Source organism: Piliocolobus tephrosceles, chromosome 16, assembly GCF_002776525.5.
Source record: "Piliocolobus tephrosceles isolate RC106 chromosome 16, ASM277652v3, whole genome shotgun sequence".
NCBI classification, from domain to species: Eukaryota; Metazoa; Chordata; class Mammalia; order Primates; family Cercopithecidae; genus Piliocolobus; species Piliocolobus tephrosceles.
In genome coordinates, this window is record NC_045449.1 from 69,226,338 (window position 1) to 69,247,590 (window position 21,253).

The following is a 21,253-nucleotide window of genomic DNA, read 5'->3' on the forward strand; positions in this document are numbered from 1 at the left end:
AAAAAAAAAAAAAAAAAAAAAAAAAGAAACAAACCTGCTCACACCGAATAGAGAGATGTGGAAGGATGAGAAAAGAGTGGTCTCAGAAAAGGAGGCAAAGTGGCTCTAAGAGTGGGAGAGCTGCTTATTTTCACAGAGAAATGAACTTAAAGAGGCTTATTTTTATTTTATTTCATTTTATTTTAATTAATTAATTTTTTTGTTTTATTTTTATTTTATTTTAATTAATTAATTAATTAATTAATTATTTTGGGGATGGAGTCTTGCTCCATTGTCCAGGCTGGAGTGCAGTGGTGCAATCTCGGCTCACTGCTAGCTCCGCCTCCCAGGTTCACGCCATTCTTCTGCCTTAGCCTCCTGAGTAACTGGGACTACAGGCACCCGCCACCACACCCGGCTAATTTTTGTATTTTTACTAGAGACAGGGTTTCACCCTGTTAGCCAGGATAGTCTGTATCTCCTGACCTCGTGATCTGCCTGCCTCAGCCTCCCAAAGTGCTGGGATTACAGGCATGAGCAACTGCACCCAGTCCATTTTTATTTTATTTTATTAATTAATTTATTTTTTATTTTTTATTTTTTGGAGTCTCGCTCAGTCGCCCAGGCTGGAGTGCAGTGGCACAATCTCAGCTCACTGCAAGCTCTGCCTCCTGGGTTCACACCATTCTCCTGCCTCAGCCTCCCAAGTAGCTGGGACTACAGGCGCCCACCACTACACCCGACTAATTTTTTTGTATTTTTAGTAGAGACGGGGTTTCACCATGTTAGCCAGGATTGTCTCAATCTCCTGACCTCATGATCCGCCCGTCTTGGCCTCCCAAAGTGCTGGGATTACAAGCGTGAGCCACCATACCCAGCCTTTATTTTATTTTTTAAAATTATTTTTTATTGATACATATTAGATGTACTTATTTGGAGGGTACATGTGATAATTTGATATATTCATATAATCAAAATTGGGGTATCTGTCATGTTATTTTTCTTTTCTTTCTTTTTTTTTTAGGCTGAGTCTCACACTGTCGCCCAGGCTGGAGTGCAGTGGCGCAATCTCGGCTCACTGCAAGCTCTGCCTCCCAGGTTCACGCCATTCTCCTGCCTCAGCCTCCTGAGTAGCTGGCACTACAGGCACGTGCCAACATGCCCAGCTAATTTTTTGTATTTTTAGTAGAGACAGGGTTTCATCATGTTAGCCAGGATGGTCTCGATCTCCTGACCTCCCAAAGTGCTGGGATTATAGGCATGAGCCACTGCACCTGGCTATTTTTCTTTTTTTAATACTAGGAACATTTGAATCATTTTCTGTTGGGGTGATCAGACCCAACACCAGGTCATGGGAGTCACAAAGTCCATCGGAGTCAAAGGAATGAGAAAAAGACAGTTTGAGAGAGAAAGTGGGACCAGGGGGCCATCGCAATTGTGTAGGCTGCAAAGGCCTCTATCTCTGGGAGCCCAGGCTATTTATTGGTGCTCAAATAAAGAAACCGGTGGTGAGGATGTGGGGGTTGAAAGGAAACAGTGTATCAAGTGAACAAGAAACATATGGCTCCTTGAGATAATGGGAGTGCTAGAAGCAAGGAGCTCAAGTCTAGCAGACATGCAAGCCCTGCCTCAGCGTCTCTCCCAAAACTCAGCTTTTCTCCCAAGAGTTCTCTTCTAGCTAAGTTCTCTTCCAGCTACTTGGAAATGTACAATGGATTAATGTTATCTATAGTCATCCTACTGATCTATTGAACACTAGATCTTATTTCTTCAAAGCGGCACTGAAATTTTGTCATGTTTCAGAGTGTTGGAAAAGAATGGTGGTCTCCCCTGTTGTGGTGGTGGTAATATAAATCGGCACAACCTTTGTGGAGAAAAATTTGGAAACCTCAAAATTGCAAATGCATGTGCCTTATGGTGCAGCAATTCTACTCATAGTTGATTCTACGCAGATGCTGGCGAAATTCTATTCCAATATTGGCTGTAACTTAGGCAAAAGATGAGATGAAGGCAGGATCTACTTTTTTTTTTTTGAGAGGGAATCTTGCTCTGTCACCCAGGCTGGAGTAGGGTGGGACAATCTCAGCTCACTGCAATCTCTGCCTCCTGGGTTCAAGTGATTCTCTTGCCTCAGCCTCCTGAGTAGCTGGGGTTACAGGCATGCGCTACCACACCTAGCTAATTTTTGTATTTTTAGTAGAGATGGGGTTTCACCATGTTGGCCAGGCTGATCTTGAACTCCTGACATCAGGTGATCCACCCACCTCGGCCTCCCAAAGTGCTGGGATTACAGGTGTGAGCCACCTCGCTTGGCCAGGATCCACTTTAGATATAAAAACCTATCAATAAGGAATTGGTTCAACCATGGTGCATTTATTTGCAAGGAAGAGAGGGAGGAGAGAAGGGAGGAAGGCAGGCTGGCTTTTTATGGTATTATTATGAAATCACCAGGTTACATTGTTAAGTGAAAAAGGCAAAGTGGAGACCCCTGAGCTACATAAGCTGCCACTTATGCTAAATGGGAAAAATATATTTGCTTTTCTCTGCGTGGAAAGTTTTTTTTTTTTTTTTTTTTTTGAGACAGAGCTTGCTCTGTTGCCCAGGCTGGAGTGCAGTGGTGTGATCTCAGCTCACTGTAAGCTCTGCCTCCTGGGTTCACGGCATTCTCCTGCCTCAGCCTCTCCATAGTAGCTGGGACTACAAGCACCCACCACCACACCCTGCTAATTTTTTTGTTTTTTTAGTAGAGACGGGGTTTCACCGTGTTAGCCAGGATGGTCTCGATCTTCTGACCTCGTGATCCGCCCACCTCGGCCTCCCAAAGTGCTGGGATTACAGACGTGAGCCACCACTCCTGGCCAGCATGGAAAGTTTTGCAAGGAAATACAGAAATGGGTAACCTCAGGGGAGCACTGAATATGCTGTGGGTCAGGAATGGGAGACTTTTATCTTGTGATGTTTGGATGTTTGAATGATGTGAATGTATTACCTGTTTTAAAAATAGGTATTTTAAAAACACACACATTGGGGCAATCAGGAATTTATGGAGTGTGGTCCTGTTCCATAACTCCAAGGATGTAGACAGGCATGTTTTACACCAGTTCAAGATGTACATTTATGGTTTATCCACTTTTCGGTAAATTGTATTTATTCCACAATTGAACAAAAACCCTAACGACTCATGGAGTGCTGCCATGTGCCAGGGTGGGCCTGGTCCCAGACCCCTGGAACCCCCAGAAGGAAGAGGTCCAGACAGGTTCTCTGGGCCCTTCCCTGCTGGGCAAGCACTGAAGTGGGAATGGAGCATGGGCCCCCCCCTCAGTCTGGCGCGGTGCCAGGCTGGCCTGGCTGGCAGCGCCTCCTGGTGGCACGGTTGCCCTGTCCGCAGCTGCAGCGTCTCCTGTTTCCTGGGAGCCTCTGCTCCATTGTTGGCCGAGGGGGTCAGGACCCGCCGCCTTCTGCATTATTGATGGTCCTGTAAGGCGGGCACCCTGGGGAGTAGAAGGAGCCTGTAGCCCCTGCGAGAGCAGAGCCGAGGTAGTGCACTGCACAGAGGGTCACCGCGGTCGGGCAGATACCCAGGGAGGGGAGAGGACCCCGGCGTCGCGAAGCCCGTTTCCTCTGGGCCAGCCATGGGCAGGAACCAGGGCAAAACGCCCCAGCGCCTGGCGAGGCCCGGGAGGCCGGCCTCAGGGGAGCAGGAGTCGGGGTCGGCAAGCGCGGACGGCGCGCCCAGTCAGGAACGACGATCCGATCGCGGCCAGGCGGTCAGGGCGAGACCGGCCGCCGAGCCCGCCACCGCCGGGGGCCAGGGAACCGCTGGTGGCCGCAGGAAGCCCACCGCAGAGGAGAACGGCGGCTGCAGACGCCCAGGGGCTGGGTCGCCCCGAGAGGCCCAGGAGAGGCAAGGCAGCGCGCGGCGTCAGGGACGCGGGCCCAGGGGCGGCCGCAGGGGGCGCCTGGAAGGCAGCCTCTCCCGAGGAGAAGGGCAGGGCGGCCGCCGTAGGAGGAAGGGGAAAGATCGGGGGCCCTCGGCTCAGCGAGGCCGCCGGGCGCCCCGGAGCCTCGATGGGGACACGTCGGGTGGGAACGGAGGCAGCTCCTGTCCGGACAGCGAAGCCCGCGAGGCCCAGGAGAGCGGCAGCCAGCGCGGCGGAGCCCGGGAGCCGCGGCCCACCCTGGAGCCTACGGTCACGGGCTCGGAAGGAACAAAAACCGGGCCGGAGTCAGCGCTGGAGCCAAGCAGCGACGGCCTGGACAGCGACTGGCCCCGCGCAGATCCCTGGGGCCGGGAAAGGTCGTCGGGGACGGGGCCCCTTGGAGCCAGTGAGCATTCCGGGGGGGACTCCGACTCGAGTCTGCTGGAGACCGGACCTGGACGGGGCCCCCGGGCAGCTATGGCCTCCAGGACCTTCGAGGGCAGCTCGCAGGCTCCTCGGAACACCGGGCCAGCCCAGGACGCGAGCGACAACCGGGCGCAGCGGGGCGCCAAGCCAGAAACAATGCAGGCTTTGACGGCCCGGGCTCCGCGCCACCCGGTCGGAAAGGCGGCGGGGCGGGTGCCAGCGGAGGCAGGGGAGGGCGAAGCAGGAGCCCCAGCGGGAGCGGGGCCGGAGGACCCAGCCCCGCTGGCGGCCCTCCTGGTGGTCCGCAGGCTCTTCGCGAGGTCCCCGCCAGGAGCCACTTCCCAGGCTGTGGGCCCCAGCCGCGCTGGCCTCAAGGAGCGGCTCCTAAGTGTAGCGCGAGCCCTGGGCCTCTTGCGCTGGCTGCGGCGGCGGCTTCGGCTACGGCCGCGGCCGCCAGAGGGCAGGAGGCAGGGGGCGGGGCCACGGGCGAGCGAGGGGTGGAGCCGCGGAAAAGCGTTCGAGGGGCGGGGCCGCGGGAAAGCGGACGACGGGCTGGGTCACGGGAGAAGAAGCGAGGGGCGGGGCCGCGGGACAGCGGATGAAGGGCGGGGCCACAAGCGAGGGGACGAGGGGCGGGGCCGCGGGAAAGAGGACGAGGGGCGGGGCCGCGAGAGAGGGGAGGAGGAGCGGGACCGCGAGAGAGCGGGCGAGGGGCGGCGCCCTGAGCCGGGGCTGCGGTACCGTCTAGCGTTGCGCCTGGCCGGCTTAGTAGGGCTGGGGACGCCGAGGGCTCCTCCTGGCGTCCTCTCGCGCCCCTCGCAGGTCCGGACAAGCCCAGTCCCCGACGACACTTTCGATCAGGAGGACGGGACTCCAGATCCCAAGTTCGCAGTCGTGTTCCCCAGGATCCACAGGGCAGGGCGGGCGTCGAGCAGCCGCAGCTCTGAAGAAGCGTCCACAGATGCCCCCACGGGGGAAGGCCGAGGTTGGCCTCGTGCAGAGGCAGGGGGGCACAGTGAGGGGCGCAGGGCGAGTGGGGAAGGGGTTTCCGGGCTTCGTCGCGGCTCCCTCCTCGCCCCGACTGCCCCCGACGGGCCCTCGCTCGACGAGAGCGGCTCCAGCAGTGAGGCGGAGTCGGAGATCCTGGACGACGAACCCCCGGTGCACTGGGCGCAGGGCTCCGGTCCCCGCAAGGGTCCTAGGCTTGGCGCCGCCGTGCTGCTGCCCCGACTCGCCCTGGAGACCCGCCTGCAGCAGGAGGGAGACCCGGGCCTCCGCGGGTCCCTGAGGGAGCGGTGGGAACCCGAGGATGAGGACGAGGCGGTGCTGGAGAGGGACCTGGAGCTAAGCCGCGGGCCGGACCTGGAGGCGCCACCCTTCCCCGGTGCCGAGGGCAGGAGCCTCGGAGACGGTCTAGAAGACATGGAGGACCTGGCCCGCCTGCGGTGAGCGGGCTCGGTGCCAAAGCTGCCATCCCCGGCTCACAGCTCCTCATACCCACCCTGCCCTCATCTTTATGAATTGCGTGTAGACCCTTATTGAATCCTTAGAAGGATGGGCTTGAACCCTCCTGGCAGGAAGGGGCAGGTGAGGGGCGACAGATGCTACCTCCCCAGGACTGCCTTTCTAATTAGTACAAAGCTTCCTTCTGGGTCAGCGCCAGCCCTACTTGTAGCCTCCCCATTACTTGACAGCCCGGCCCTCATTTTATGGATCAGGCTCTGGGAGGTTTAATGACTTGCCCGAAGTGTCCCTGTAGTGGGTAGCAGAACTCACAACGTCCTGCAGCCACAATTTGTCATCCCTCCACCCTGTTGTCCCCACAGGCTGATGTGTGACAGCTCTGTGCTGCTGTGCCTCAAGAAGAGATTTCACCTGGGCCGAATCTATGTATGGGGAGCCACGGGGAGGGACAGTGGGCCGGGATCCCCTTTCCTCTGGGGACAGAGGGCTCCCCAGCACCCCTGGAGGTTCTCTTTCCTCTTCCTCCCCGGGCTGGGCGCTGAACCCTCTCTGGAGCCCTGCAGAGCAGGACTGGGGGGCTGGGCTCTGTTTACATTCCCCCTGCTCCCTCCACACTCTGATGACAGCTTGTTTTCCTCCCCAGACTTTTGGGGGGCCCCTCTTGCTTGTTTTGAACCCCCACCGGCCCTTGCCTCTCTTCTCACCTGAGGTCCAAGCAAGCTACAACCCCAGGAAGGCTCCCAGCACCACCCCGTATGTGGCTCTGCCCCACTGACCCTCTGCTCACCTCCCAGGCAGCCCAGTCCCTGCATGTCCCCTTGACTGAGGTCCCAGGGCCTGTGAGTACCTCTGCTACACCTCGGAGGCTTCCAGGTCCCCATGTCTGGCAACCTTCTCATCTCCCTCAGACACATCTTTGCCATCGTGGCATCAGCCTATGACCTGGCTCAGCATACTGGGCAGGACCCATGCATCCTCCTGCGGTGAGTGGTGGCCATCCTGCATGGCTGAACCCACGGGCCACGCTGAGGGTTGATGGGGTGGGGCCTGAGGTCTTCCCTGGAAGCCACTGGTCTGCTCCATTGCTGGGCTACAGTTCTGGACTCCACAGAGCCGAGCTCCCAGCTGAAATCATCGCATGAGCCCCTGGAATGTGGCATCTTGGGGACTTTTCTTTCTGTTGGGTCTCTCCATGCCCTGGGACTATCTTTCCACATTTCTGAGGGTCTCTCCAGGCTAGCTGTCACTTCTGGGTGGCACATCCCACTTCCTGGATTCAGTGGGGTGGTCCTACGTGCCCCTCCCTGGAGACCCTACCAACCAACACATCCTTAGCTCCTCCCGCTGCAGTGGGCACAGCGGCTCAGGGAAGACAGAAGCCTCCAAAAAGATTGTGCAATTCCTAAGCAGCCTGGAGCAGGATCAGACGGGGAACCGAGGGTGTCAGGTGAGGGCCAGGCTGGAGGCACCTCATGGGCCGAGCTGGCCCTCTGTCTCCCTCCAGGAGACAGCTGACCATGTCCGAGGGATTATCTTTCTCCTTTCAGCCAGGAGAGGGGTGGTCTCTAGGCCTCTGGCGTCTCCTGGGGTCAGCTGAAGGCACTGCCCTTTCTGATGGGACTGAGGCCTCCCTGGACCTGCCCCTAGCTGGGATGCCTGCAGGTGGGGGCTACTGCTGCCCAGGGATGCTTGAAGACCCCTCCTTGTACAGGTGGAGGATGTGCTACCCATACTCAACAGCTTTGGCCATGCCAAGACCATCCTCAATGCCAATGCCAGCCGCTTCGGCCAGGTCTTCTGCCTCTACCTACAGCAGTGAGTGGCAGGGTTACAGGGGGCACCTACGATCACTTACCCTTGCTGGGTCCTTGGGCTGCTTCCCTGGGGTCCAGACCCTGGTAGGGCTTCTTGTGCACGGGGCCCCTGGGTGGTCTGCATCCTGGGCACTCACACCCATCTTCTGTGCCCACAGAGGGGTCATCGTGGGAGCCTCTGTGTCTCACTATCTACTTGAGACCTCCAGGGTGGTGTTTCAGGTAAGGGCGGCCCTTCTATCCACCCCTCCCCAGTTCCCAGAGTAGGAAGGGCAGAGGGTGCCACTGTCAGGGTGTGGCCTTTGAGCCCCTAGGGCACTGAGCCCCTAAGCCAGTCCTGCCCCCAAGGCCCAGGCTGAGCGGAGCTTCCATGTTTTTTACGAGCTGCTGGCAGGGCTGGACTCCATAGAGCGGGAGCGGCTCTCCCTGCAGGGACCAGAGACTTACTACTACCTCAACCAGGTATGGTGAGCCCTTGTGGTGCGGTGGGGAGAAGGCCTGCCCAGAGGAGGATCTTGGCCCAGAGGTCTGAGAAGTAGCAGGAGGCTATGGGGTGGCAGGCCCCGCCCCCTCACCCCTGCTGTGCCCTACAGGGCCAGGCTTGCAGGCTCCAAGGCAAGGAGGATGCCCAGGACTTTGAGGGGCTGGTGAAGGCACTGCAGGGGCTGGGCTTGTGCCCGGAGGAGTTGAATGGCGTCTGGGCTGTGCTGGCCGCCGTCCTGCAGCTGGGCAACATCTGCTTCTCCTCCTCAGAGGTGGGCTCCCCGTGGGCAGGGGCCATCGGGATGCTGGGTCTGCAGAATCAGGGCAGTGGTGATGACGCCAAATGCTTGTGTGTAGGAGACTACAGAGCGCTGGGCTGCCCTGAAAAGCAGGTAGAGCCCCACTGTGTAGATGAGAAAGCTGAGACCTAGAGCTTCTCCACTCTCCCGATGTCTGTGCCTCTAAGCTGCCACCCCTAAGATGGCATTAGGTGAACAGCTATGGTCAGGCATGGTGGGTCACTCCTGTGATCCCAGCACTTTGGGAGGCCAAGGCAGGAGGATCGTGTGAAGCCAGGAGTTTGAGACCAGCCTAGGCAACATAGAGAGGCCCCATCTCTATTTAAAAAAAAAAAAAAAAAAAAAAAAAAAAGGCTGGCCGTGGTGGCTCACGCCTGTAATCCTAGCACTTTGGGAGGCTGAGGTGGGTGGATCACTTGAGCTCAGAATTCTAGAGCAGCCTGGGCAACATGACAAAACCTTGTCTCTACAAAAAATATCAAAAGATTAGGCCAGGCACAGTGGCTCATACCTATAATCCCAGCACTTTGGGAGGCCAAGGCGGGCAGATCGCTTGAAGTCAGGAGTTCGAGACCAGCCTGGCCAATATGCTGAAACCATGTCTCTACTAAAAATACAAAAATTAGCTGGGTGTGGTGGTACGTGCCTGTAGTCCCAGCTACTTAGGGAAGATGAGGCAGGAGAATTGCTTGAACCAGAGAGGCGGAGATGGCAGTGACCCAAGATCGTGCCACTGCACTCTAGCCTGGGTGACAGAGCAAGACTCCATCTCAAAAAAAAAAAAAAAAAGTCAGACCGGGCGTGGTGGCTCATGCCTATAATCCCAGCACATTGGGAGGCCGAGATGGGCAGATCACTTGAGGTCAGGAGTTCGAGACCAGCCTGACCAATATGGTGAAACCCTGTCTCTGCTAAAAATACAAAATTATTCGGCCGTGGTGGCACATGCCTATAATCCCAGCTCCTTGGGAGGCTGAGGCAGGAGAATTGCTTGAACGTGGGAGGTGGAGGTTGCAGTGAGCCGAGATCGCGCCATTGCACTCCAGCCTGAGCAACAAGAGCGAGACTCGGTCTTGGAAGAAAAAAAAAAAAGATTAGCTGGGCATGGTGGCATGCGCCTGTAATCCCAGCTACTGGGGAGGCTGAGATGAAAGAATTACCTGAACCTGGGAGGTGGAGGCTGCGGTGAGCTGTGATCATGCCACTGCACTCAAGCCTGGGTGACAGAGTGAGACCCTGTCTCAAAAAAAAAAAAAAAAGTGAAGAAGCAGCTATTATGTACCCAGCACTGTGTAGATCACTTTGCATTTGTTTTCTAATTTAGTTTGTGAGACAACCCTCTAGCAAGGGTTACTGCTTCCCCTTTAGCAGTGAGGCCATGGGGGCGCAGGAAGGAAGGAGCCTGGCCAGAGCTGTCTGCCAGCGAAGCGGGAAAGTAGGACTCGAACTCAGGGCCCTGAGAACCACAGCCTGGCTCCTAACGGCCCAGATCTCCTCATGTGACATATCTCTCCTTTGGGTGACAGGGCCACTTGCCGGGCAAAGCCTGGCCTGCCCTGCCTGGGGAGTGTGTGCATTCCTGAAGCAGAGCTCTCCCTGTCCCTGCCTCTCTGTGTAGCGGGAGTCCCAGGAGGTGGCTGCTGTGTCTAGCTGGGCCGAGATCCACACAGCAGCCCGGCTGCTGCGGGTACCACCAGAGTGCCTGGAGGGGGCTGTCACCAGGAGGGTCACGGTGAGCCCGAGGGTCCTGGGGAGAGGGGCCAGGCCTGGCTGACCCGCAGGCTGAGTAAGCACCTTGAGGGCTGCGGGTCTGACATACCAGCTGTGCCTCCTCTGCCCTCCAGGAGACGCCCTATGGCCAGGTCTCGCGATCCCTGCCCGTGGAAGGCGCCATTGATGCCAGGTGACCCTAGAGATGGGTGAGAGTCAGAGCAGGGCCTGGGGCACGGCTCTACGTGGCTCACCCTCCCGCCATGTCTACAGGGACGCCCTGGCCAAGGCCCTGTATTCGCGCCTCTTCCACCGGCTTCTGAGGCGGACCAATGCACGCCTGGCACCACCAGGGGAGGGAGGCAGCATTGGTACCATCACCGTCGTGGATGCCTACGGCTTTGAGGTCACCCCTTGGGGTGGGGCCCAGAAAAGGGGGCACCCATATAATTCTGATGGATTTCTGGGACCCCCACGGCTCCAGCTCTCCCTGGGGATGCTGGCGAGGTGCTTGCCTGTCTGGCAGGGCGCCTTCAGGGCTCCTTCTGCATCTGCTGGGCTGAGCCTGCTGGGGTGGGGTGCAGGGATGGAGAGGAAAAGGAGCAGGGCCGCCTCTGGAGATTTAGAGTCTCTTGAGGACTCGGACTGGCTGCGCACCTTGGAGTTCTTGCTTCCACTCACCTCCAGAGGACAGTGCCCCCCGCCCCACGCCCACGTTCATCCAAGCATGGCCTCTGCTCCCTTCTCTGGTGTTGGGCTGGGCAGCCTGGGCTGGGAGTGCTCTTGGCTTCTCTGGGATGGCTGGAGCCCACCACAAGCCCCAGCCTGGCCCGTGCTGTCCTCCTGCTGGGAGGAGTTGCTTAGTGCAGCAGACAGAGCAGAGGTTCGGAGTGGTCCCGCCACTCACTAGCTGTGTGGCCTTGGGCAAGTGAATGAACCTCTCTGAGGTCCAGCATTCCCATCTATAAAATAGAAATCCCCGCAGGACCTACCTTGTGAGTTTCAGAGGCTTAATAGACATGGTCCATGAGAGAGCTGTGTGCTCTGGGGCAGCTGTTCTGTCCCACTCTGGCCGGTCCTGCCTTCAGCATGGCCTGTCCTCCCTGGCCTTGCAGAGACACAGGAGCCTCAAAGGCAGTGGAAGACAGAGGCCCCAGGGTGGGCCCGCCCGCAGCCCCACTTCCCACACGCTAGGAGGAAAGGGAAGAGGGAGAGTCCCCCATCAGTCTGAGTTGGCAGAGACTCTACATCCCTTTACAGAGGATTCTGCCGCCTCAGGACAGCCAGGAGGGGGCTGGAGGGAGAGGAGGTGGCCCCTGCCCTCAGTCTCTGGACGGGCACTATTCAGGGCCCCCTGTTCTGTCCCACACTCTAGTGTGTCCTTGTGACCGTGCCCTCCCTGAGGCTGGTGGTGACGGTGGCCTGTGTGTGCAGCCGAGCTCCTGTGTGTGTGTTTCAAGGGTGCACAAAGCTGCATGAAGCTTCCTAGGAGAGTGCTGAGGGAGCACAGAGGAAGGCACCTGTAATCCCTATAGGAGGAAGCCTGGAAGGCTTCCTGGAGGCAGCAGCCTGGAATCCTGCTCATGAGGATGCGGGACTCTGATAGCCAGCCTGCTAGTTAGTAGGGAAAGGCGCCTTCCAAGCCACAGGATGGCCGTGACAGGAGGCCCGAAGGCTCGCAGGCGTGCTGCAGCAGAGGGCAGGGGTGTGGGCAACTAGAGGGACCTGTGGCTGGGCTGGGCGGGGCTGAGGTAGCCCATGTGCTGTGCTGGAGCCTTTGGACTTGAGCCTGTTGGCTACACAGCACCATCCCTGGGCATTACTCATCCCTGCGCCCTGGCCAGAATGAAGGAAGCCTCTAGGGTGGTGGGAAGGGCACAGGCCTGTGTGCTGGCCCCTGCCAGCCCCATGTGCCCACCTCACTGCCGCATGCCCCCAGGCCCTGCGGGTGAATGGCCTGGAGCAACTGTGCAACAACCTCGCCAGCGAGCGCCTGCAGCTCTTCTCCAGCCAGATGCTGCTGGCGCAGGAAGAGGTAAGGGGATTGGGCGTGAACGTGTCGGGTGCTGCTTAGGCATTGCCCAGGCAGAAGCCATCCTTGGTGAAGGAAATTCAGGAACTGAGAGCTCTGCCTGGAAGATCCCTTTCCATGAGGCATCTCAGTCTTCTGAGCCTCAATGTACTATTCCATAAGATAGGAGGGTTATCCCTGCTCCTGCGAAATGGCCAAATGCCGGCTATTCCCAGGAGGAGTGTCGGCGGGAATTGCTGTCCTGGGTGCCTGTCCGTCAGCCTCCGAGGGAGTCTTGCCTGGACCTCCTGGTAGACCAGCCCCACAGCCTCCTGAGTATCCTGGATGCCCAGACATGGCTGTCCCAGGTGAGGCCCGGGGTGGTGACCCCCCATCCAGTGTCGGGAAGAAGGAGTGGTGGCCCTGGGTGTCCAGGCTATAGCTGGCAGAGCCTCCCAGAGGGGACATGGTTATGGGATCCAGAGACCCTGCCCACAGTTCCTCAGCACAGCCTGGGACAACAGCAGTGAAGGGGAAGAACCCTGGTCTCCCACAGAGCTGGATTCACATCTTGTCTCGGGTGATCTTGACCATGACATCTGTCCTCTGAGGTTCCTCGTGTACTTGCCACAGAAGGGGGACAATAGTGCCCGATGGGCAAGGTGGTGGGGACTACACGGGGCTCATGAAGGGCCTCTGCGGGTCCCTCACAATTGTGGCCAGGTGGCTACTGAGGCTTCTGACCAGTCCGGGACAAGCCCCAGGGCATCATGCCCCCCATTCCACAAAAGCTTCCTGACTGCCTCCTGCCTGCTCAGACTTAAATAGCAGGCTCGTCCCTGTGTCACGTTTCAGCACGCATCCACATGCAGTCACAGCGTCCATTCATTCACTGACTCCTTCCCACGCTAGACTGGGCTCCCCAAGGGTGGGTGCCTGTCTGAAAGGTTTGAGCTCTATTTGCAGCAGGTGTGAAGGAAATAATGAATGAATGAATAACTGTGCCAGGAACTGTGCTAAGGATAGAAAGTGAACAAAATTAGACCCAGTCTCTCCCCTCTTACAGCCTGCAGTGCAGCAGGAGATAAATGTTAATTTAAAAAAACAGGCCTTGGCCAAGCTCGGTGGCTCACGCGTGTAATCCCAGAACTTTGGGAGGCCAAGGTGAGTGAATCCCTTGAGCCCACGAGCTTGAGACCAACATGACAAAACCCTGTCTCTACAGAAAATATAAAAATCAGCCTGGTGTGGTGGTGCGAGCCTATAGTTAGAGCTACTTGGGAGGCTGAGGTGGATGGATGGCTTGAGCCCAGGAAGTCAAGGATGCAGTGAGCCATGATCATGCCACTGCACTCCAGCCTGGGTGACAGAGTGAGACCTTGTTTCAAAAAAAATAATTATATGTATATATAAAAAAAGCACGCAGAGCCAAATACAAAATCACCCCTGCACAGTTCTGTGGGTGGGTTTGTGGGACAGTGAGAGCTGGGGGGGTCATGAGCCTCTAGGAGCTGTGGCTGGAATGTGGTGCAGGAGTTTCTGTGGAAGCTCAATATAACTTCCACAGATCCTGAACATGGGGCGACTTTCCCACATTTTCCCAATTAGTGGTTGAAAATGAAAGGTGAGCCAGGCGCAGGAGGCTGAGGCAGGAGAATTACGTGAACCCGGGAGGCAGAGGTTGCAGTCACGCCTGTAATCCCAGCACTTTGGGAGGCTGAGGTGGGCAGATCACGAGATCAGGAGATCGAGACCATCCTGGCTAACATGGTGAAACCCCCGTCTCTACTAAAAAATATAAAAAATTAGCCAGGCGTGGTGGCGGGCACCTGTGGTCCCAGTTGCTTGGGAGGCTGAGACAGGAGAATGGCATGAACCTGGGAAGTGGAGGTTGCAATTAGCCAAGGTCGCGCCACTGCACTCCAGCCTGGGCAACAGAGTGAGACTCTGTCTCAAAAAAAAACAAAAAACAAAAAATTAGCCGGGCATAGTGGTGGGCGCCTGTAGTCCCAGCTACTGGGGAGGCTGAGGCAGGAGAATGACAGAGCGAGACTCCGGGTCTCAAAAAAAAACAAAAAACAAAAAACAAAAAAAATGAAAGGTGAAAAATAATGGTAAAATCATGAAATATGTTATTTTAATAGTTCATTGATCCCTGTCATATTAATGTAATACATGTCTTCATGTATAATATAGCAGGTCACATTAATATATAATATATAATGTTCATTTCTTAATACTTATACATATGTAAAATCTTGTACTAAATAATTAAGAGCATGTTAATTTATAAATGATTGTTTCTCCCAGTTCACATTTCATAACATTTTGTTAAAACTTGTCATGAGTCTTTGAGGTCCCAACACTTTTGGAATCCCCCAGCATGGTTTTCCAAGGCTCAGCAATATCACTTAGGTCTATCTTATGTGACATGTACCATTTTCTGAGTCCGAGGTGGGTGCTGAGCCTGGAATTGTTACCCTAAACTCAAGTTCTGATTTACGTAACATTAGGCAAGTCCCCCCATGCACTTGCTATTTTATGTTCACTAGCTCAGTAAAATAACGTCCAACCAAGTCACTTTTTAGTTTTATTTTTATATTTTAAAAAATAGAGGTGGAGTCTCGCTATGTTGCCCAGGCTGTTTTCAACCTTCTGGGCACAAGCAATCCTCCCACCTTTGCCTCTCAAAGTGCTGGGATTACAGGCCTGAGCTACTGCACCTGCCCTTGAGTTACTGTGTGTGTTTGTGTATGTGTGTTTTAACTGACTCTTACTGTCATTCCCAACTGAGTTACTTTTTGAAGGTGATTTTTTTTTTTTTTTTTTTTTTTTGAGACCGAGTCTCGCTATTGCCCAGGCTGGAGTGCAGTGGTTTGATCACGGCTCACTGCAAGCTCCGCCTCCCGGGTTCACGCCATTCTCTTGCCTCAGCCTCCCAAGTAGCTGGGACTACAGGCACCCGCCACCATGCTCGTCTAATTTTTTTTCTCACTCATTTTTTGTATTTTTCGTAGAGACGGGGTTTCACCATGTTAGCCAGGATGGTCTCGATTTCCTGATCTCGTGATCCGCCCGCCTCGGCCTCCCAAAGTGCTGGGATTACAGGCGTGAGCCAATGCGCCCGGCCTCTTTTCTTTTTTTTTTTTTTTTTTTTTGGTACTTATTTATTTATTTATTTTAGAAATGGGGTCTTACTCTCACCCAGCCTGGAGTGCAGTGACACCACCATAGCTCACTGCAGCCTCAAGCTCCTGGTCTCAATCATTCCTTCCTCCCAGCTAATTTTACTTGTTTCTTTTCTTTTCTTTTTTTGAGACGGAGTTTGGTTCTTGTTGCCCAGGCTGGAGTGCAATGGTGCGGTCTCGGTTCACTGCAACCTCCACCTCCCAGGTTCAAACGATTCTCCTGCCTCAGACTCCTGAGTAGCTGGGATTACAGGCATAAGCTACCACGCCCAGCTAATTTTTTTGTATTTTTAGTAGAGACGGGGTTTCACTACGTTGGCCAGGCTGGTCATGAACTCCGCACCTCAGGTGATCCACCTGCCTTGACCTCCCAAAGTGCTGGGATTACAGGCATGAGCCACCACGCCTGGCCCCACCCAGCTAATTCTTAATCTTTTTTTTCTTTTTGAGTTGGAGTCTCGCACTGTCGCCTGGGCTGGAGTGCAATGGCACCATCTCGGGTCACTGCAGCCTCCACCTCCCGGGTTCAATTGCTTTTCCTACCTCAGCCACCCGAGTGGCTGGGATTACAGGCGCCTGCCACCATGCCCAGTTAATTTTTTTGTATTTTTAGTAGAGATGGAGTTTCACTGTGATGACCAGGCTGGTCTCAAACTCCTGACCTTGTGATCTGCCTGCCTCGGCCTCCCAAAGTGCTGGGATTACATGGGTAAGCCACCGTGCCCGGCCCAATTTTTAAATTTTTTGTAGAGACAGGATCTCACGATGTTGCCCAGGCTGATCTCAAACCCCTAACTTCAAATGATCCGACCACTTCAGCCTCCAAAGCTACTATAAGGGTAGCCAAACCTGCCCTTATAGTCAGTGTAGGCAGTACTCATGCTCACCGGGAGAGGGCACCATCCAGGCAAGGACAGCTCGTGCAGAGGCGTGAAGGGAGCGCGTGGCTCCTCTCCTAGGCCACGGACCACACCTTCCTCCAGAAGAGCCACTATCACCATGGTGACCACCCCAGCTATGCCAAGCCCCGGCTGCCCCTGCCCGTGTTCACCGTGCAACATTATGCAGGGACTGTCACCTACCAGGTACCTGGCCTCAGGGACAGACCAGGGTGAATCAGCCAGGGCAGTGTCCCCTCCCAAGCTGAGTCACCCAACAGCGGAGAGGAGTGGGTGTGGGGAGGCCGCTTGCAAGGCTTGGACACCTGCCCCTACCTGAGCCATGGGCCCTGCCCAGTTCTGAGCATGGTTTACTGAGTTCTAGGTGACAATTACGGGGTCAGGGAGTGGAAGCCTTGGGGCCCTCCAGGCAAGTGGGCAGAGCACAAGCATGGGACCTGATGACCTTGGCAGTTTGCTTCACCTTCCGAGCCTCCATTTCCTCACCTGTGAAATGGGCATGGAGACCTAAGCTCTGGCATTGCTGTGAGGGTTAGATGTACTAATGTGGAGATGGCCTGGCAGGTGCCTGGCACATGGTAGGTGCTCGCTGAATGAACTTCCCTTCCCCCTTCTGAGTTCTATGCCTACCAGGAAGCTGCACGCATGCCTACCCCAGGAGGAGAGGCACTGGGGATGGGGGAGTGGGGGCTGGAACAAAGGGAAGGACAGTAGGGAGAATCAGCTCTCCCTGGAGGAGATGGCACACGTTGCTTGGAGAAGAAAAACTACGAACTACCCAGGAGTTGCCCCCCAAAAAAGAAATACAAGGAGTTCAAGAAAGCTAGAAAAATGTAGATCCGAAGAGTTTTAACATGGAGAGACAGGCAACGTTCTTGTCTAGTGAACCTATTGACTAGCATAGGTTAAAGCCCCCGTGGGGAGAGTGTGGTATTGCTGGGGACTGGACCTTTCCATGGAGTGGAATGGGAAGTCCAGTGACATTCCATGGCTAGCTAAAGGACTGGAAAATCACCAAGGCAGCCTTTCAGGTCACTTGGGGAGAGGGTGGATTCTTCTCCTCCATACCCAGCCTCCCCTCCTTGGTTCCTGCTCCCCTCCCTTTCTCCGCTTCCCTCCCCACCTGCATGGTCTCTTGCAGGTTCACAAGTTTTTAAACAGAAACCGGGATCAGCTGGACCCTGCCGTGGTGGAGATGCTTGGCCAGAGCCAGCTCCAGGTGCCCTTCCAGGTCCCCATCTGCTCCATACTCTGTCCCCCAATTCTGTCTTTTTCCCCCTGGGTGCTCTTGCCCGAGGGCTGGCCCTCAAGCCTGTGGCACCTTGGGCCATGGGCTGAGCTTTCCAGGGTCTGGATGCTGAGGGCTGGCCCATTCTGGCTCTCCTGGGCTGCAGGGTGGATGGGCAGGCCCCAGCAGCCAGCTGGCTCAGCTCTTCACCCCCACAGCTGGTGGGCAGCCTGTTCCAGGAGGCAGAGCCCCAGTCCAGGGGAGGGCGAGGCAGACCCACGCTGGCCTCTCGCTTCCAGCAGGCCCTGGGGGACCTCATAGCCCGGCTGGGCAGGTGAGAACAGCGGCAGCCACACCAGACCCCAGGGAGTTATATGGGGCACTGGTCTGTGCCCAAGTGACCCCCCTTTCCCTCATCAGGAGCCATGTCTATTTCATCCAGTGCCTCAACCCTAACCCTGGAAAGGTGAGCTCCCCAGCAACTGGCCTCAGGGCCCTCCCCCGCCCTGCACCTGCCTCCCCACAGCTCCAGGCCCCTTGATTCCAGCTGTCTTTGGCTCTGTCTTGTGGCCACAGCTTCCAGGCCTCTTTGACGTGGGACATGTGACAGAGCAACTGCACCAGGCAGCCATACTGGAGGCCGTGGGCACCCGCAGTGCCAACTTCCCCGTGCGTGTGCCCTTTGAGGCCTTCCTGGCCAGGTGGGGCCCAGCACCTCAGGGCAGGACTGACAAGGAGGCCCCGGGAGTGACCAGCAGCCCTGGGGGTCCTTCCGATTGGAGGTGGACTCACTCTGCCCAGGACTGGGCCTAGCACCCAACCCTCCCTCTATCTCCTCGTCCTCTCATCCTCTTTCTCTCTCTCTCCATCTCGCTCTCTTCTACCATTCACCATCCCTCCATGCCTTCCTCCTCCTCTCTGCAAACCTTTCCTGTGCCGATGCCCGGGCGCCAGAGATGAGGTGGGAGCAGTACCTGCCCGGGGCGGGGCTCACAGTCTAGTACCCACAGCAGCTGTCCAGGAAGTGCAGGCTGAAGCAGTGAGATGGGAGGGGGGACGGAGTGAGAAAAGAGCCTTTCAGAAGGGCAGGAGGGGCGGGGTGGCACACGGAACTGCCAGAAATCCCGGAGGCGGCTTTGTTCCCAGAGTTCAGAAACCTCGAGAAAAGCTGGTGACACTGTCTGTTTTGTTGTTTGCCTATCTGGCCTTTGGCTATTGACTGGATGACCTCTTGGGAATCCTCTGAAGGGCTGGAGTTTCCCCCAAGGACAGGGACAGAGTGGGCAGGTGGAGTCACTTCTCGTTGATGTCCAGCCGAGCTGGGCTGGCGGCTGCCCAGAAGGGAGGGGGCAGTTGCTAGGAGCAGCAGCTTCACCCCAGGGCTCTGCGGACTTCCTTAGCCTGTGATGGCCTTGGCAATGGGGATGGCCTGGTTGGGGGACTGAGCCGAAGGCAGGCAGTAGGGATGGGTGTGCCCAGCCTTGAGTCAGATCCTGAGAAGCTCCAGGGCGGAGCATGTTCAGTCTCTGCCATCTGGAAACCTACCAGCTACGGCAATTGTCACCTCCAACAAGAAGCCCTGAGCCCGGAAGCTGAGTGAGAGGAACCTCGAGGTACAGCTCTCCACCCAGCACAGACCAGGTCTGCTGATCTGTGCCATTCCCTGATGCACTGTGGCATCCCGTGACCACAGACTGTCACCCACGTGTCCCCAGAACCTGCAGAGTGCTTGCTTGGTACGGACTAACTACTGAGTGTCCATTGAGCCAAACTGGTACCACGATCTGGACCTGTGAAGTGTCCTTCAACACTCCCCCACCCACCCCTTCCTGTCATGCCGCTCCCTCCCTTCCACACCCCTCCCTCCCTTCCACACCCCTCCCTCCCTTCCACACCCCTCCCTCCCTCCCACAAACTTGTCTGGAAACCCACTGTGTTGGGTGGCAAGGAGACTAAGGCCTTGGGAACCACATTCCTGTTGCTCCCGTGGCCCAGAACCAGCCCTCATGCCTCCTGGGCACACCGTGTTCACCTGTTTTCCCCCTGAGCTCCAGCACAGAGGCCATCCCTGCCCAAGTTCACTGCAGTGTCTCGGCGCCCAGCTGAGCACCTGGCGTAGAGCAGGCACCTTCCAAATTTTTTAATGATCTAGAAATGGAATAAATACCAAGGGGCTCAGGGTGTCACACAGCAAGTGTGAAAGGACTGGGCGCGGTGGCTCACGCCTGTAATCCCGGAATTTTGGGAGGCCGAGGCAGGTGGATCACCTGAGGTCGGGAGATCAAGACCAGCCCAACCAATAAGGAGAAACCCCATCTCTACCAAAAATACAAAATTAGCCGGGCATGGTGGTGCATGCCAGTAATCCCAGCTACTCAGGAAGCTGAGGCAGGAGAATCACTTGAACCTCGGAGGTGGAGGTTGTGGTGAGCCGAGATCGCACCATTGCACTCCAGCCTGGGCAACAAGAGCGAAACTCTGTCTCAAAAAAAAAAAGTGGCCGGGCGCGGTGGCTCAAGCCTGTAATCCCAGCACTTTGGGAGGCCGAGACGGGCGGATCACGAGGTCAGGAGATCGAGACCATCCTGGCTAACACTGTGAAACCCCGTCTCTACTAAAAAAATACTAAAAACTAGCCGGGCGAGGTGGCGGGCGCCTGTAGTCCCAGCTGCTCCGGAGGCTGAGGCAGGAGAATGGCGTAAACCCGGGAGGCGGAGGTTGCAGTGAGCTGAGAATCGGCCACTGCACTCCAGCCCGGGCAACAGAGCGAGACTCCGTCTCACAAAAAAAAAAAAAAAAAAAAAGTGTAAAAGGAGGTTCTGGCTCTTCTGACCTCAGCTTCATCCTTGGAGCAGGTTCCAGGCCCTGGGGACGGAAGGGCAGGAAGACCTGTCTGACCGGGAGAAGTGTGGCTCCATCCTGAGCGAGGTGCTGGGGGCCGAATCACCTCTCTGTCACCTCGGAGCCACCAAGGTGGGTGTGTGTATCCCTGTGTGCAGAGGGCAGCATGAATGGGAAAGGAGAGATGCATTCTGGGCCCAAAGGGACAAACCCAGGATTTGGGGATCCATCCAAGTGGTGGGAGACAGAAGAACTGGGCAGCAGGCTGGCCCCAGCACCCCAGAAGAACAAATGGTTTGGCTGGAAGGGAAGAGGCTGAGACCAGAGAAGGAGAGCAGGCGGGGCTGGCACCTGGCTCCTGCCTATAGCCTGCACCTCTGCCCACAGGTCCTGCTGCAGGAGCAGGGCTGGCAGCGGCTGGAGGAGCTCCGGGACCAGCAGCGCTCCCAGGCCCTGGTCAACTTGCACCGTATCTTCCACACCTGCATCTCCCGCCAACGCGTCCTGCCCCGGATGCAGGCTCGCATGCGTGGGTTCCAGGCCAGGTCTGCAAGCATTGGAGCCAGGGCTGAAGTGGGTGGGGTGAGGCTGTGGGCTCATCCTCCAGGTGGTGGGGCAGGGTTGGGGAAACATAGTGCCTCAAGGCAAGTCATCCTGCCCCAGTGCCATCCCATCGGCATGTGACCATCCTTGACGGCATTCCCCCCGTACCCATGCAGCCTGTGCTTGAATACCCCAGTCACGAGAAACTCATTACCTGCTGAGGCCACCTGAACCTATGGTCCTGACTCCTGTATCATTCTCTTTTCTAGTCTGTTTTCCACACTGTGGGAATAATCTTTTTTTCTTTTCTTTTCTTTTTTTTTAAGACGGAGTTTTGCTCTTGTTGCCCAGGCTGGAGTGCAATGGCACAATCTCAGCTCACTGCAACCTCTGCCTCCCGGCTTCAAGCCTCCCACGTAGCTGAGATTTTTTTTTTTTTTTTTTTTTT

At 56.3% G+C, this 21,253-nt stretch overlaps 1 protein-coding gene across 1 annotated transcript in view; it reads left to right on the plus strand.

The window, feature by feature from the left end:
• The first annotated feature begins 3,341 nt into the window (after positions 1–3,341).
• Positions 3,342–21,253, plus strand: part of MYO15B (myosin XVB) — a 36,367-nt gene continuing 18,455 nt past the window's right edge. Inside the window, exons 1-21 of the mRNA XM_026456790.1 lie at positions 3,342–5,770; positions 6,152–6,215; positions 6,433–6,542; positions 6,698–6,772; positions 7,140–7,236; positions 7,501–7,604; positions 7,762–7,825; positions 7,952–8,065; positions 8,197–8,358; positions 10,004–10,117; positions 10,230–10,288; positions 10,369–10,501; positions 12,035–12,130; positions 12,343–12,474; positions 16,254–16,379; positions 17,335–17,412; positions 17,640–17,755; positions 17,842–17,887; positions 17,998–18,122; positions 20,277–20,394; positions 20,650–20,807. Coding sequence (XP_026312575.1) covers positions 3,612–5,770; positions 6,152–6,215; positions 6,433–6,542; positions 6,698–6,772; positions 7,140–7,236; positions 7,501–7,604; positions 7,762–7,825; positions 7,952–8,065; positions 8,197–8,358; positions 10,004–10,117; positions 10,230–10,288; positions 10,369–10,501; positions 12,035–12,130; positions 12,343–12,474; positions 16,254–16,379; positions 17,335–17,412; positions 17,640–17,755; positions 17,842–17,887; positions 17,998–18,122; positions 20,277–20,394; positions 20,650–20,807 — 4,250 coding nt within the window. The 5' untranslated portion in view covers positions 3,342–3,611. The remainder of the gene's footprint in view (positions 5,771–6,151; positions 6,216–6,432; positions 6,543–6,697; positions 6,773–7,139; positions 7,237–7,500; positions 7,605–7,761; positions 7,826–7,951; positions 8,066–8,196; positions 8,359–10,003; positions 10,118–10,229; positions 10,289–10,368; positions 10,502–12,034; positions 12,131–12,342; positions 12,475–16,253; positions 16,380–17,334; positions 17,413–17,639; positions 17,756–17,841; positions 17,888–17,997; positions 18,123–20,276; positions 20,395–20,649; positions 20,808–21,253) is intronic.